This window comes from Epargyreus clarus, unplaced genomic scaffold (genome assembly GCF_041222505.1).
Source record: "Epargyreus clarus isolate Ecla_fem2 unplaced genomic scaffold, WU_Ecla_fem_2.2 ptg000014l, whole genome shotgun sequence".
Taxonomy (NCBI): Eukaryota; Metazoa; Arthropoda; class Insecta; order Lepidoptera; family Hesperiidae; genus Epargyreus; species Epargyreus clarus.
The window spans coordinates 6970745-6985984 of NW_027332222.1; the positions used below are offsets into that span (position 1 = coordinate 6970745).

At 35.7% G+C, this 15240-nt stretch overlaps 2 protein-coding genes across 2 annotated transcripts; both read left to right on the forward strand.

The window, feature by feature from the left end:
- Positions 1-1094: 1094 nt before the first annotated feature.
- LOC140747337 (MFS-type transporter SLC18B1) lies at positions 1095-12077 on the forward strand. Its single transcript, XM_073079728.1, has 12 exons — positions 1095-1599; positions 3300-3540; positions 5298-5371; positions 5785-6001; positions 6456-6546; positions 7422-7656; positions 7929-8027; positions 8391-8486; positions 9541-9712; positions 10417-10615; positions 10789-11351; positions 11945-12077. The coding sequence occupies exons 1-12, from the start codon at positions 1316-1318 to the stop codon at positions 12023-12025; spliced, it is 2352 nt and encodes a 783-aa protein (XP_072935829.1). The 5' UTR covers positions 1095-1315; the 3' UTR covers positions 12026-12077.
- Positions 12078-13708: 1631 nt separating this feature from the next.
- LOC140747338 (ommochrome-binding protein-like) lies at positions 13709-14868 on the forward strand. The gene has a single exon (XM_073079729.1). It carries the CDS (start codon positions 13816-13818, stop codon positions 14656-14658), a length of 843 nt encoding a protein of 280 aa, XP_072935830.1. The 5' UTR covers positions 13709-13815; the 3' UTR covers positions 14659-14868.
- The last annotated feature ends 372 nt before the right edge of the window (positions 14869-15240 follow it).

The window sequence follows — 15240 nt, forward strand, 5'->3', positions numbered from 1 at the left end:
GGTTTGCTTTGCATATACTTCGTTTGGAGCATCTCCAAACACAGGATCCGTTATTTTTCCTATGTAAATTATATTTATGGCCCGCGCGAAGAAGTACTGGCTTTCCTCTTTGTGAAATAATTGTTTTCACATCAGTTTCAGAATTAGATGGACCAGATTGTGATTCAACTCCTAAAAAAATTGTTATTATTGAAACCGGTTTTTTGAAACAAATCGTGAATAAATGTAGGCAAAGCAAAGCATTTTTTTTTATAAATTTCGCATATAACTTATTGTTATATATAACATATATTATTTAATTTATGTCTCATAGTTTATTTCAATGCCAGTCAATATATGACAAAACAAGATGGTGGCCACAAAAGCCATATTTTTAAAAATATTATCCATGCTCTGTTAGGACAGTATTAAGATAAAACTAGTAGTAATAAAATGTAAAGGTACTTCATAAAATGATAATTATTTACTTTACTTTGACTAATCAATATGAAAAATGGGCAGATGAGAAAAATTAGGCACTCATTTTTGATTTCATTAAGACATAATAACACTCTGTAAATAAATTAAATACACTTACCTCCAACATACATAAAAAACACTAAAAACACCCACATTTTAATAAAAAAAATAATTCTTATCGCAGCTTAACATGCGCGGGCGCAGTAAAGTACGCTTAAGGGAAGACTGACTGACGTCACGATGCGCCGCGATTTCGATGGAGATAAAGGTTTAGATAAAAAGAAAGAGATAGCGCTATTCTTTTGTGAGCATAAAATTGTTTAGCTCTGCAGTGTAGAAGAGCGCTGTTCTTTTGACGGCCGAAATATTTTTATTTTATTTTTATGTGTACATATATATATATATATATATCTATGAAACAACAATAGTTAGTCAGTAGCTTTATTTTAAGCTTTAATATAATGTCGTTTTATTTGAAGTCATTTTTTATTTAAATTTAGTTTAAATTTTTTTACCTGGCTGTACTTTGTTCGAGCGTGCGAGTTGACGACAGAAATATTAGGTAAATTCGAAAGGTGCCAAGTCGCCCGATCGGGCGAGATTTTTTCGTGCGAGATGACGAATAACTCAAAAATACATTCGTAAATATTCGAAATATATCAATTTGTTTACCGAACTATTCCTTGGAAATTAACAAGTGCCCTTATTCCTTCGGAAGTTTTTATTTGCACCCGATAAGATACGGATATTGATATGTAAGGTAGAAGCACAAATGTCCAGTACGAGCCCGACCCTCTCCGTTGACACGCGATATCAGATTTATTTACTGTCTACGACTATTTAGTATCGAATTAACATGAGTAAGGAAGGTGCCGATTCAGATGAGAATACCCCGTTACGAGGTGCGAACCAAAATGAAAGGACTAGTGATACAAGTGCAGTGGATGGTATGGTGTCGTCAACAGAAACTATAGTGTTTGATAGTAAGCTGATGAAGACTTCGACGCATGCGGAGGAATTGGCGGCCACGTGGGGAGGCCGCTGCTCCCTTCCGGACTCCGGGAGGCTACGCCGAGTGCACTCCTGGTCAGGAGGACCGCCTGATGATGTTACTTCGGAGATCAGAATCTTAAGAGAACGGTAACTAAAACTTGGATAGTACCAAACAATCCTTTACTACAATATGTATTTTAACGTTACCTACTGCAATATAGGTAAATATAATTAGGTATTTATTTGATAACCCATATTAACAAGACTTATTAAGGACAGCCAAAAATAGTTTAAGATCAGAAACAATTTATATTGCGAAGGATTAAGTTATACAATTGTATGAGGTACCTACGTTTACAAACGACTGCACCTTTCGTCTGGATGGTACGGATTTCCGGTTTACGCCTAGGTTTTAGGCTTTTCAGTTGTGATGACTTATGATTTAAAAGAAAAAATATACATTACACAATATTCACATTAAACTACGTCAGTATGTCCGTTAAGTAAAATATCTTAAATCAGTCATTTCATTCAAACGTACGCGTCAATTTAGTGCTTCATTTTACGATCTTTGCTAGCTTTTTATAGTGTTCAATTTTTGTCGAAATCTCCTCGGAATATAAATACGGGAACCACCGTGTTCCCATAAATTAAGGAGTAGGTTATCATCATCCTTTCACCCTCGTAGACGCAAATAACATGAACTAAAATACGTTTGCTGATTAAATTGTTAGATAATTCAGTGAACTTGTGAATGAAATAACAACAATAACGGGTAGAATTTCCAAGGTTTGCGTACAATGGTATAGGTGTTAGGTTGTAAATAAATTATATCAATTTTATCATCATAGATAAGAAACTACTTACCTATAATAATTGCCAGTAGCATCAATACAAAGTTGCGTAATGTTGTCTTACGAAAACGTTAGATTTTAGAGTAGCATTTAGAATGCCATTCTAAATTAAAATGGTAGAACCCTTTGACCATTTTACTCTGGAGGTACCACTACCACACGTATTTTTGTATTATAACAGTGGGCTTACCCTTGATATATAAAATTGTTTAAATTAAAGCATTGAGTAATGTAATAATTTTATTAAAAATTCACACAAAATTTCTAGAATATTAAACTAAAAACCTATATATAGAATTATAGATAGGTTTAGATTTAACCTATAGTGTTACGAACACCTTAAAATGCTTGTATGGATTAAAGATTATTGGATTTGAACTTAAGAAGGTGATGGCAATGCACTTGCAACTCCATATGAAATTTCAACTCTAAGTGATGACGAAATATCGCAACTGCAACGGTTCAACTATTTCATGTACACTTACACAGTACATAATACACAAATACCTAAGGGCGCCAGCAGAAATGCGACTTTTAACATCGGCGATTGACTATTTAGCTGTTACTGTAACAAACGCGGCGCAGCATTAATTAGTGATTTAGAAGCGCCTTTTCAATAAATCTCATTTTCAATCATCATCATCAATTTTCCAACAAATCGCCGAAACGCGATGCTGAATTACCTATTCTAAAAGTAGTACCTATGTCTGGGGTCGTAGGTAAATAAAATATATGTAGATGTTAATAATAAACCTTTGATCCTTTTATATTAAATTAAAATAGCAAACTAAGCCTTCTGATGGTAAGTGGTCATTGTCCAAATGGACATCTGTAATTAATTCTAGATAGGAACCCGAATTGAGTTTGGCCATAAATGCGTTGCTAGCCTGAGGACTAAGTAAAGTAGGAACGTCTTGTACCTACATGAACGTATGAAAGAATATTACAGTATTGTAATAATATCTTACTGAATAATTATTTTTTACGCTCTAGATTAGTAAGAACACAAACAAGATTACGACCGGGCGCGGTCAGGCACCTCTCGCGGCACCAGCGACTAACTTTAGCGTCGCTGGCGCTCGTGGACTTCATGAGCTTCTGTTCCATGAGCATCATGGCCCCCTTCTTCCCCCGAGAAGCTTCTATCAAGGGCCTGTCGGACACCATGTGTGGGATCGTGTTCAGCTTCTACGCAGTCATAATGTTCCTGACTTCACCGCTGTTTGGAAAATTTGTAAGTCCCCTTTTTTTAGTGTGGCAATTTATAATTACTTCAAGAGGTTGGTCACTCACTTCCTACTATCGCTTGAGCGATATGTAATAGTTGCTTAAGTTACTGCTGCTCGGGCGTCAAATATATTGCTTAGCGATTGACGAGTGGTATGTACACTGACATAGTAGGTAGGACATGTTGAATTTTATTCGAAAAGTCTGTCAACAATCTATAGTTTACGCGTCTGTACAGATGCATAAACTACTAAATAGTTGCTGAGCAGTTCGTCAGTAGTTTGATAGTCGTTAAAAGCTAAAGCTACTAGTAGCTCGAGCCAATACGTAGTAGCCAATGGGAGGTCACCCTAATAATTCCACGCCATATCACCCTCAGGGACGTCAATATTAGTAAACTTGTCGCGTCCTAAGAATCCCTAACAAAAGTTAATATTCTTCACACATTTAGACATAAATAATATCTTTATCGGGCACTGCGATCATTGAGACCCTTTAGGCGTTATTGCTATGGAATATTCCAAAAATAGTCATATCTTTGACGTTCAGATTTATAGGTCTACTGTAACAATAAATCAAATATGTGTAAGTAATGGACTGCATTATTTAGTTTAAATGACTCATCATAAGTAACTTATCAGATATATTATACCTAACTCACACAATAATAGAATATTAATGGGTTCTTTATCCTTTAGGGATCGACAGCAATCCATTTATTGCTATTGCTTATTTACATTGCACAGTTATTATAACTTGCAATTTTTATTTTATTTATTGAAGGAACACTTACAGCTAGGAGTACCTACATATACAAGGGTGTAAGTAAATGACAGCCATTTAAAAGTTTCCGCAAATAGAGAATACAAGCATAGTAAATAGGTAAAGGGTCGGTAGATACATAGATGGTCAAGTTAAGTTAGAGCATGAGATATAGATTTTAACAAAGCAAAAACGAAGATATAAATAAATATAAATTGACGAACATTTTGCAGTTAGGAAATGAATAAATCAACAACAATAAATATACAACATATAATAATACAACAACAATAGTAATATTACAACTATACACATAACATAGGGAGCCTGGTAAATCTTCGGTGCATAGGTACATTACAACATACCTGTCTGCACCCTAATGTAACTAGTCTATTCTTAAACCACTTTTGAGAACAGTGCATAAAGATTACAGTATACCAATCCGCACTTAAGCAGAACAGTGGACTAAATGTTTAACCCACTAATCTGTCGCATTTTGAGAGGAGATAGGTACTACCCAGCAGTGGTATAGTGATGGGTTCATGACGCTGTAACAGTCAGGAAAACTCCTGGAATACTGAAGTAGGAACTGTACGGATTAGTAGTTATACGAGTATTAATCTTTTACGTAAAACTTCATGAACAGTAGGTGCCTTTGTAAGCAATGATTATAGACATATTAAATAGATACGTAGACTTATCTATTATCTATTTGTTTTTGTTCATTATCATTACATTTTCGATACACGATAAATATTGTCTAACGTAAATTGTAAGTAGTTACGTTACGTGTAACGACAAATAAATAACGGTTCGCTTAATTACAGCTGCTTATGCCAGCTTATAAGCTTATAAACATCTAAATCACGTCTTTAAATACTTAGTTCCAAAAATTGTGAACATTGAACCGAAATACAATGGTTCTGTAAACATCGATATATTATATCAATGAAATAAGATAACAAAGAATAGGTAACAATTAACCATAATGTTTATTTGCAGTTACCAACGATTGGGGCTAAGTTTATGTTTATTGCGGGGATGTTTATCGCTGGCGCCTGCAACGTTTTATTTGGGTAAGTTAGATAACCAATAAGCCAGTCCTTAGATCGCAGAAAACGACTCCAATAATAGTTTTTATTTTATACTACTCACGCCGTATGTAAACGAACGATTAAATAATAGTTGAAATTTAAATGCCGTAATTGATAGAATATATTTATTGCACACTTCAATAAATCTTAATAATAGCTTATTTTTTAACGACTTCAAAAATACCCGTTTTTTATTTGAATCAAAATTTAATCAAATTTAAAATACTTACTTATGTAAATTCTTTACAAAACTGTGAACTGCAATAGACTTTAATTTGAATGCGAAAAAGGTATCATAAATTAGCTTAAAATGTATGGTAACTTTAGCGCAAAATTAATCATAATTAACCAATTATAATCATTACGTGATTTGTCAATTTTTTTCTTATTTTCAGAACACTAGTGCTAATAGAGAACACCACAACATTTACAATACTATGCTTCGTGGTGAGAGGGATGGAGGCTCTGGGCGCCAGTGCCTACTCCACGGCGAGCTACGTGTTCGTCGTGAACGCTTTCCCAGACTCAATTGGGTCAGTCCTAGGCATCCTAGAGACATTTGTTGGCCTCGGAATGTCAGTTGGACCTGCGATCGGCGGGCTGTTATATTCGGTATGTATGAGAAGTGAAGATAAATTTAATATTTTTTTTTACGTAGACATGACTTATTTTTCAGACATGTAGCTTCATCATGTTAGAATATAGTTAACCCTCTACTCCGGAGATTCTCTATAAATCAAAATGCTACAAACAGAAGCGTGCCGAGCTATGTCCTTAAGTCCTTAGTCCTTTCCAATCTAAAATGTTGACAGTAGTTACATAATGGGATGATAATTATGATGACACTGGTATAAAGTCCATCTGGTCAATCATTACACACCTTAAAAATAATTATACATTAACAACCCCAACTGTAGAGCGACTATAAGAATAACTCGTCCTTTTAACGTTTTGTGCTATCCAAATCAAACGATGAAAACGCGTATTTTATGTTTAAAGATTTGACATCAACGTAATAGATTAAAAGCGGTTCAAAAATATTTAAATATGTGTATGTTCCAGCTAGATCGGGGGATTTGGCCTTCCGTTTTACAGTCTTGGCGTGGTGATGGTGTTGACTGTGCCAATAAACTTCTTCTTGCTCACGGATTGCGGAGGTAAGCGAAATTTATGTTTTGCGAGCTTCCGTTTCTAACTTGCATCTACCCTTTTTTACCCCATCCAAACTATAGTCAAAATACTTCAGTGAAAGGTTACTTCTTACATGGTAAATCTGATTTGTTTAGTTAACCCGTTTAATAACGATATTATTGGTTATTAACCATAATTATTTTCAAGATACATATTGTTAGACCTGTAAATAATCGAAATCAGTTCAATGGTTTCTAAGAATAGCCTAGACAAAGACTGTTAAATAATTAATGTGACTTTGTTCTTAGATTTATGTTATTTATAAGCCTATTACGAACAGTAATAGCTAGATTAGGTACTCATTACAAGCTTTTTATTTCAATTGTCTAAGTAGTTCATTAGTAGGCAAGTCAGAGTCATTTATAAATGAATTTTAAACCAATTAATACCAACCGCTTATGTCGAGCTTTATTTTTAACACGCTTTTATTAGCTTGGGTTGTATGTATGTATGTAACGGAATCTTTGAACTCGATTTTTACCCACTTTGAAAAGTCCGATTAACTTAAAAATTTAAACAATTATCAAGAACCGATGACAATACACGATTTTAATAATTCTATACCATTTTCCTCGTCAGGATCATTAGGAATCAGGATTATCGATTTTCCTTGTGCGATTTTAGCGTGGTTTTTAGTTTTTGAACTATGTTTTTTTGGATATATGTTTAAGTTCAATAACAATGCATGATTAGCTTAGTGACGTCATTCTCAATCCAATATGACGGATGCATTATGTGGATTAATTATATTTATTGCCACATAGTACATATGGTAATTAAAGGGTCTTTTATCCTATTTTGATTTTATCACTAAAAACAAAATTAATTGATGATTTCACAGAATACGTCTCCGGTTCCAAAACAGCATCCATTCTCAGGCTGTTCAAGATCCCATCCATCGTGATCACCGGGCTGGTGATAGTCATAGTTTCCAACACCTGGGCATTCCTGGACCCCACGCTGGAACCCCATTTGAGGCAGTTTGGACTGTCCACGAAACAGATTGGACTAATATTTCTTCTGTTTTCAAGCCTTTACGGAATCTTCAGCCCTATTTGGGGATGGGTTGCTGATCGGTAAGTTTCTCGTAACCCCAATTGATAAGCTGAAGTAGATGTTTTAGTTACTTAGCTAATGTGAGGGATTACGTGAGTTGTACTTTATATTTTGTCAATTTACAAGAAAGATAGTAGATATCTATTGCTTATTAGTTGCAAGAAAAGTCCGCGAAAAAGTATAGGTACCTTGTTAATTATGTTTTACGTCTTTATTTATCCTTTCATTAAATAAAAAACTAAGCATATGTAATTAAATCAAAGTTGTATTAAAATAATTTCAAAATTTTCAGAGTACACAATCATTGGTGTATGATGGTGTGGGGCCTTTTTCTGTCCACTGTTGGCCTTTTGTTACTGGGGCCCTGTCCTTTTATTCCCGGTCTTACAAAGTAAGTAATATTCAACAATTCACCGTTTAACCATCAGTCTTGCAGTCCACTGCTGGAGAGGGTTTGAATGTGGTAGAACCCTTTTTGGTTCGACTCCGGCGGCACCACAGCCACACCTATTTTTACCTCATAACAGCAAATTTAAGCGCTGCTATATTCTGGTTTGAAGGATATGGTAAGACATACTTTTCCGAGGCGTTCCAGTTGGTCTTCAGGGGTAGCGGCGCATCTATGGCCGACCTTAGGTAGGAATATCTAATCCTATCTGGCTAAACGTCCATGGGCTGCAGCTGCTACTCCTATATTTTAATAAAAAATCGATTTGATAAGGTTGGATTTAATATTCTCTGTATTATTTTCCAGGGACCTCTGGCTAGATCTCGTTGCGCTCTCGATTCTAGGAATGTCAGTGGCGTTGACGCTTCTGCCAACATTTCAAGGAGTGCTTACTAGTTCAATGTAAGTGATTAATTTGGTTTTTAATTGTGTCATGATACTATTTTCAGATACATGGGTATTACTATTGTGACGACCCGCTTGGTGGAGCTGACTGACACGCACTGGGTCCCGGGTTTGAATCCTGGCTTCATAATTTAGATATCTGTTACCTAAATTATGAATTTAAATTTCTGTTCTGGATGTGGGTTTTCTGGGTGTGGGTCGGGCTTGAGTGATTGAGTGTGTCCATGGTACATATATACGATACAAGAAAAATCCTCGTATTTAATTATGAGTGTAGAAAGTGGTTTTTGTATTATTACTTTTCTAGCTTTATAATAACCTTAACCTTCCCAAATGCGAAAATCGTACCCACCGTACACATGGGACAATAACGACACAAAATAACTGTAACATGATAAACAGACATATTGCAAAATACTAAAGTTATCAGCGACCAAGGATTTTACCGGACAGTATTCGCATATCGAACGACCAAAACATTTGTACCAGGCGCGCATGACCGACAGATAGTAATTATATCCGATACTGCGGGCAAACAAAGCTGTCCCAAAAACCAAAACAATGTTACCAGGCGCACATACTTCATAGAGGCGTAGTTTCGAATGGAATTCGGTCATATAAAACAGCACAGGGTGCACAGCATCTGTGGTTAACTTCTTGTAAAACTGATATTATCGGGGGTTGATTAAAGATTTACATAGGCAGCACAACAGGACATAGGTGGTAGAACCCTTGTGGTTCGACTCCGGCGGCACCACCGCCACACCTATTTATACCTAATAACAGCAGTGTTAAGCGCTGCTGTGTTCCGGTTTGAAGGGTGTGGTAAGGGAGACAGACTTTTCCGAGAAGTTCCAGCTTAGTCCTCAGGCGTAGTGGCGCATCTGTGGCCGACCTCAGGTAGGAACTGCTTGCTCGTCTGCTACTCCTATATTATAAAAAAAAGAAAAAAACTCGCCAATTACTAGTAGGTGGACTGGATGCTCGTTTGCTACTTCTGTCTTATAAAAATAATCTTTCTTTGTTCCTAATCTTATTATAAAACTTCCAGTTACGAAGGTGGTTGCCCTGAAGCCTTAGCGACGTACAGTGCAGTGGCCGGCGTCTGGTCATGTTGCTACTCCCTGGGCGAAGTGCTGGGCCCGGCGCTGGGCGGCGCCCTAGCTCAGAGATACGGCTTCCCACTCTGTGCTACACTTTGTGCGGCGGCTTGCTTCACAATGGTTAGTTTGTAAGCAGTTATCAATTTACTTAACCTGGAAATCGGTAATTTACAGGCAGGGATCGCTGCTTAGTGATAAGGCTATTGCCTGTATTGGCTGTATTTTAACCTGTAATCAATAGTACTAACAGTTAAATTCTACTGCAAGTGTACAATGAAGTATATTCTATTCTATTTTAACCTACTGAAGTGCGTTTGATAGAAAAGGATTTTTTTTTATAAAATATGTAAGTTGCAAATGCAATTGTAGATAGGTTCGCTTGAATGATATTCGTACCATGTCACTTTCATATCATGGCGCGTTTCAGACCGGTCATGACATGAAATGTTATAGCGGATAAGCATTTTCATATGCTTAAGGATTAAAATCTTTATTTTAATGCTTAAATATTATATTATTTACATCCCTTTATTATGAGTACAATCTAAATATATTTAACTCAAAGGTGACTGACTGACATTGTGATCTATCAACGCACAGCCCAAACCACTGGATGGATCGGGCTGAAATTTGGCATGCAGGTAGATGTTATGACGTAGGCATCCGCAAGAAAGTATTTTGATTAATTCTACCCCCAAGGGGATAAAATAGGGGATGAAAATATTACTTCGTAACGCGAGCGAAGCCGCGGGCAAAAGCTCGTGTCTAATAATTACCGTTACTTTTTCTTACAGTAAGTACTAATTAGTTAATTAATTCGACAGGCTGTGGTTACACTAACGTTCTTCTCGCTACGTGAGTCATCAAAATGGATGCAAGTAGCTCAATCCGAATCCGATTCCATTCCGTACACGGACTCCACCTGGACCAGCAACTACTTCTGCAGGCCCCACAGCGCACCAGAGAGCAAACTCAATGAAAATACACCTTTAGTCACTCCATGCTCCTGTCCTTCTAGAAATGGTAAGTATTAAAAAAAAACCTACTTTTCAATAACTCTCTCTTAAAATGTTCCATATAATCTCATTAAATTTGAAATATTTAGTGTAACTGGACTTTGCTTGGAATTTCTATCTTTGTGTTAAAATATATAATATAGATTTCCTCTTATACTTATCGGAACTTACATTTTCCAGGATATTACTCTTATGGTGGACCGCAAAAACCTGTTTGCCTTAATCATATCAAAGGCAAAAAGAGCGGGTCAGCCAGCGTGTCAGAAGTAGTTGCGTATTTTTTAAAATTCCAATATCTCACAAACATGTACATAATAATAAGAAGGAATCTCAAAAAATCGAACCAGATTAGAACAGTTGGTAATAATGATGAGTTATACCAAGATTACCTCCGAAGTGAGGACCTTGTAGTCGCCGAAAGTTCAAAAACAGATCAAGTTCAAGCTGAAGACAATGATATTAACATAAACAACAATGCAATTACAAAAAATAGCTCCGATCTCACCGAAGAAGAAGAGGATTACTGTACATACTTAGAAAAGGTTATTTTTGGGAGCCCCATCGGAATGGAAAATGTGAACAGAGAAAATCTAATCGTGAAACGAAATAACGCAGGTTTAATATCAAAGGTAGTTTCCGATGAAAATAAAAAGCGATCCACCGATGAAATCATTAAGCATAATTTGCAGAAAGTTCATTTTTACGAACAAAATCCTGGTTGTGCATCTCTAGAAGACATTTTTGTGAGTAATATTTTTCTTTCATTTACTATGTACCTACTTGTTTCATTATTTTCCTCTAAAGAATCCATCAAGGTAGTGTGGCTGCCATATTATGTGGACATTAATCCTAAAAGCTCTAATCTATCTTTCATTAAGACGATAAAGAAAATTAAGTAAATTATGCAATATTATTTATCCAAAGTGGAAAATGGAATAAATATGGTGTCATATTTTGTGAACTGAGTGTGAGGTAAAACTTTATAAACACTAAAACTATGTCATTATATTGTTAATTATGTCATCATAATAATAAAAAAATGAGAAAGGCATGATGATCTTAAAAGTAATGAGCTTGCAGTTTACCTGCTGAGTAGTGGTCAATGGGCGGTCAGGGATATCTTTAACCAACTCGATATAGAACAGATTTTACCTGAAGTCGATATTGGGCGTTTCATATAAGTTAGTTGCGGTCTACTCTCTTTCACTAATATGGAGAACTGTTTTACGCTAGAAATGGTTACAGTTGTGGTTTCTCTCCGGTCGAATCGTACTGGCTCTACCACATTTCCGAACCGTTTATTGCTATTCATATGTAATTATGTGGTATTTTACAGGATGGTTGCGATTGCAGAGACGGTGTTACATACGTCAGAGGAACAGTCACGGTCTCTTCTGCAGGTGCTTGTGAAGTATAAGAATATTTTGAGAATATTTTACCTCCTCATAACTTTAATTAGTATTAATGTGTAGATTATATGATTTTAGACTAAAATTATCGCGGAATTGAGACATTTTATTATGTAACGTAAAAAACGCATATCGTGAGTACCCGTTACATAATAAAATGTGTAGATTTAATTTATTATTAGGTACTTTTTAATATTAAACCTTTAATGCCAGATCGTATCTTTTATTTTACAAACCCTGTTCCAAATAGCAAAATTATTATTCCCGACTCTGAACTTACAAGGGATGCAGAAAAACGAAAAGAGGAAATAACATCCCTCTGTAGTCGAGTGAGTGAGAGGACCCTCCGCAAATACCCCTGTTTGAGAGAGGGCTACATTGTTTTCGCTCTATCTCAAATTTGGGCGGTCCGTGGCCAGGGATGTAATCCTTGATATCGACCTCTGCATTTCCTGTGTTCCTAGTTAAAACGACCTCTGTTGACGCTTTAGTGACGCTGTCGTAGTGACGTCGTTTGACCAATGTCCACTTTCGACGCCTATTCATATTCACCCTTCGAACGTTAGTCGCATTTGCCATCTCTGGTTTCGTAGAATCAGCGCCAGCTACGATTTTCCGTAGCAAATGGCCAGCGACGAAAAATCTTACTAGGACAACATACACTTATAGCTGATATACTTTTCGTTAACCGGGTTCTTCGATAACCGGTTCGTTTTATAATTTTCTGAAAATTAAAATATAACTTTTCAAATGTAATCTTAATCAATTGTATATTAATATATAAAAAATATCGTAATTTATCGTTCTTTTCATGAAATGTTAAATAAAAAATCCTATGATTTCTCTACATCTAATATGAACGATCGCAAGGAAACGGCTTTTTCATTGACAATGAAAAGAAAATCCTGAATGAACACGAGGCCTCGTGAATACAAGGCTCGCAACAATTAGAAGGAGCTAGTTTCTGTGTTATACTTAAGTTTTGTAAAGTACAAAGTGCCCATTGCCACGGGTCAATTTTTTCATATATTTGAAGAAGTCTTCAATATACCGTTATTTTTTCTTCATACATTTTATAAAATATGTGTATCTGTGATTTATCACAGTCTCAGTTCGTAGTACTTGTAGATGTGAGTACGTGTTACTTTAAAAATATATTAGCAATCGAATATTTCCCTCTCTATCACACTTATAAAACATTCCCTCTAACATTTGTGTTAACCTTACCCTACGCCTACGCGTAGCAGAGGGCATTTGAGGGAGGGAACCAACCCTCTTCGTGAAATGAAACATCGACGCGTGCCTTCTTTGTCTAACAATTTAATCAATATCTCGACACTCATGGTCTCCTAGTATATTGTTCGTTGATAGAGACACATTTCGCGGGTCCAAGATTTGGCTCGAGTAACGTTTTGGGAATATAGGCGATTTAATAAAAAGAATAAAAGCTTTATTTTACATACTAATAATACTGTAAAATTTTTACTCGTTTGGTTAACGTGTAGAAATGTATATTAATGTTACTTTAAACGAAAATCACGTAAACGAGATTAAATGTTTAATACAATTTATACCTTCAGCATGCAGTGCATCATTGACATACATGTTGTAAATTTAATTAGGTACCTGCGCATAATACACTGTAACTCCATCCGCCCAATGAATCGATAGCGATTAATTAAATTGCTCTAATTTATGTTTGTGAATCACGTTGTGTAACGTAAAACGACAGCGATCGTTGTCGAGTTCGCATCGAAGTATAGCTTGCACGTAAAGGGCGTATTCGGTACTTCGAACAATGAAACAGTTGTTAATTTTGTGCGTTATTGCTATAATTTCTGCTGAAGAATCAAAGAAAAATGAATCGAAATGCGAAGGCATACACGTTCGGAATAAATTTCACCGAAAACAAGTTTTGGGGATTGGATTAAATCGTCCGTATCAGCTGTCGTACGATCAAAGTGAACACCGAGTTTATTTTAGCTACAACGTCGGAAAGGATGATGAAGATTCTTTTGAAATAGGATATTTGATAAAAGGACATCATGACCACAAGGTACTGAAGACGGTGGAGAACGGGTTCGCAACTGCAATCGATAACAAAAATGGAATTCTTTACATTGGAAGCAATGAAGGCATTTTTAAAAAACACCTTAAGGTCAACGGTTCGAAAGTCGAAAGAGTGATCAGTAATCACAACGTCTGGGACATATTTTTCAAAGACCACCTCTACTTTATTACATATCCAGCGCAGCATTTGTACAAGATAGTAACTGAAAAGGAGAAAAAAATTGCCGAGCGTCAGAAGCATATTCATGAGAAAATATATCAGTTCGCTATAGATGGCGACAGTGATATGTATATAACTAACGACACAGGATTATTCAGAATAAAAAACGGCACTAATAAAAGAATCTGGTATGAAGGACCTACTATTTATCGGGCGATAGAAATAAATAAGAAGGGAATAGCACACTTTAGCGCTTCAAATGCGATTTACGTACCAAACAAGGGCAATCATTCATTGGAAAAAATTGCTCACATTAAAAATCTCTTCGGAATAACCTTCGACAGTGACGATAATATAATTTACTCAGATCCCCATGAAATTGTGAAGTTACTGCCTGAAGATTGCAAGTAAAGTATCTATCTAAATCTTTTTTATTGCCCGAAAGTTCCAAATACGGCCGTTATTTACAAGTAGCTTTTTCATTAGGACTTACATTGCATTAGTTTCTCTGTACTGGTAACTTTTGTGTTCACTTAAGGCACCGAATTATACGTGACAAGATAATTACAATGTATGATTTATGTTAATAACATTGTTTATGATATTAAAGTGTACTCTACTTTTGTCTTTTTTATTGTTCTAAGAAATTTATTACTCCGTCCTTAACGCTAAACCCCTTCCATAAAGAGATGCCTGTGACGTCAGAATACGGCATATTATTCTCTACTCAAAATTCAACTTTATGACTATGGAATCAGTATCCAAAGTTATAAAATGTTTTTTTACAGCTGTAGGTTTTACTCGGATAACAAACATTTTCTAAATATGTACGAAAGTTATTGACCTTTGGTTTGGTCTGGGTCGATACCTCCTTGGGTTCTAGTATCACTCGTCACAAACTACAAATACTTGCATAATTTAGATGTTTTCCTAAAAAGCTCAAGCTACTTAAAAAAAACTTAGAGCAAAGTAAATAAATAAAAAGACGTAGGT

Bases quoted from the DNA above. Each gene is read 5' to 3' on its own strand.
- LOC140747337 (XM_073079728.1), top strand. From the start codon at position 1,316: ATGAGTAAGGAAGGTGCCGATTCAGATGAGAATACCCCGTTACGAGGT. The intron at 6,547-7,421 runs GTAAGCGAAATT...ATGATTTCACAG, and splicing joins CTTGCTCACGGATTGCGGAG to AATACGTCTCCGGTTCCAAA. The intron at 11,352-11,944 runs GTGAGTAATATT...GGTATTTTACAG, and splicing joins CATCTCTAGAAGACATTTTT to GATGGTTGCGATTGCAGAGA.
- LOC140747338 (XM_073079729.1), top strand. From the start codon at position 13,816: ATGAAACAGTTGTTAATTTTGTGCGTTATTGCTATAATTTCTGCTGAA.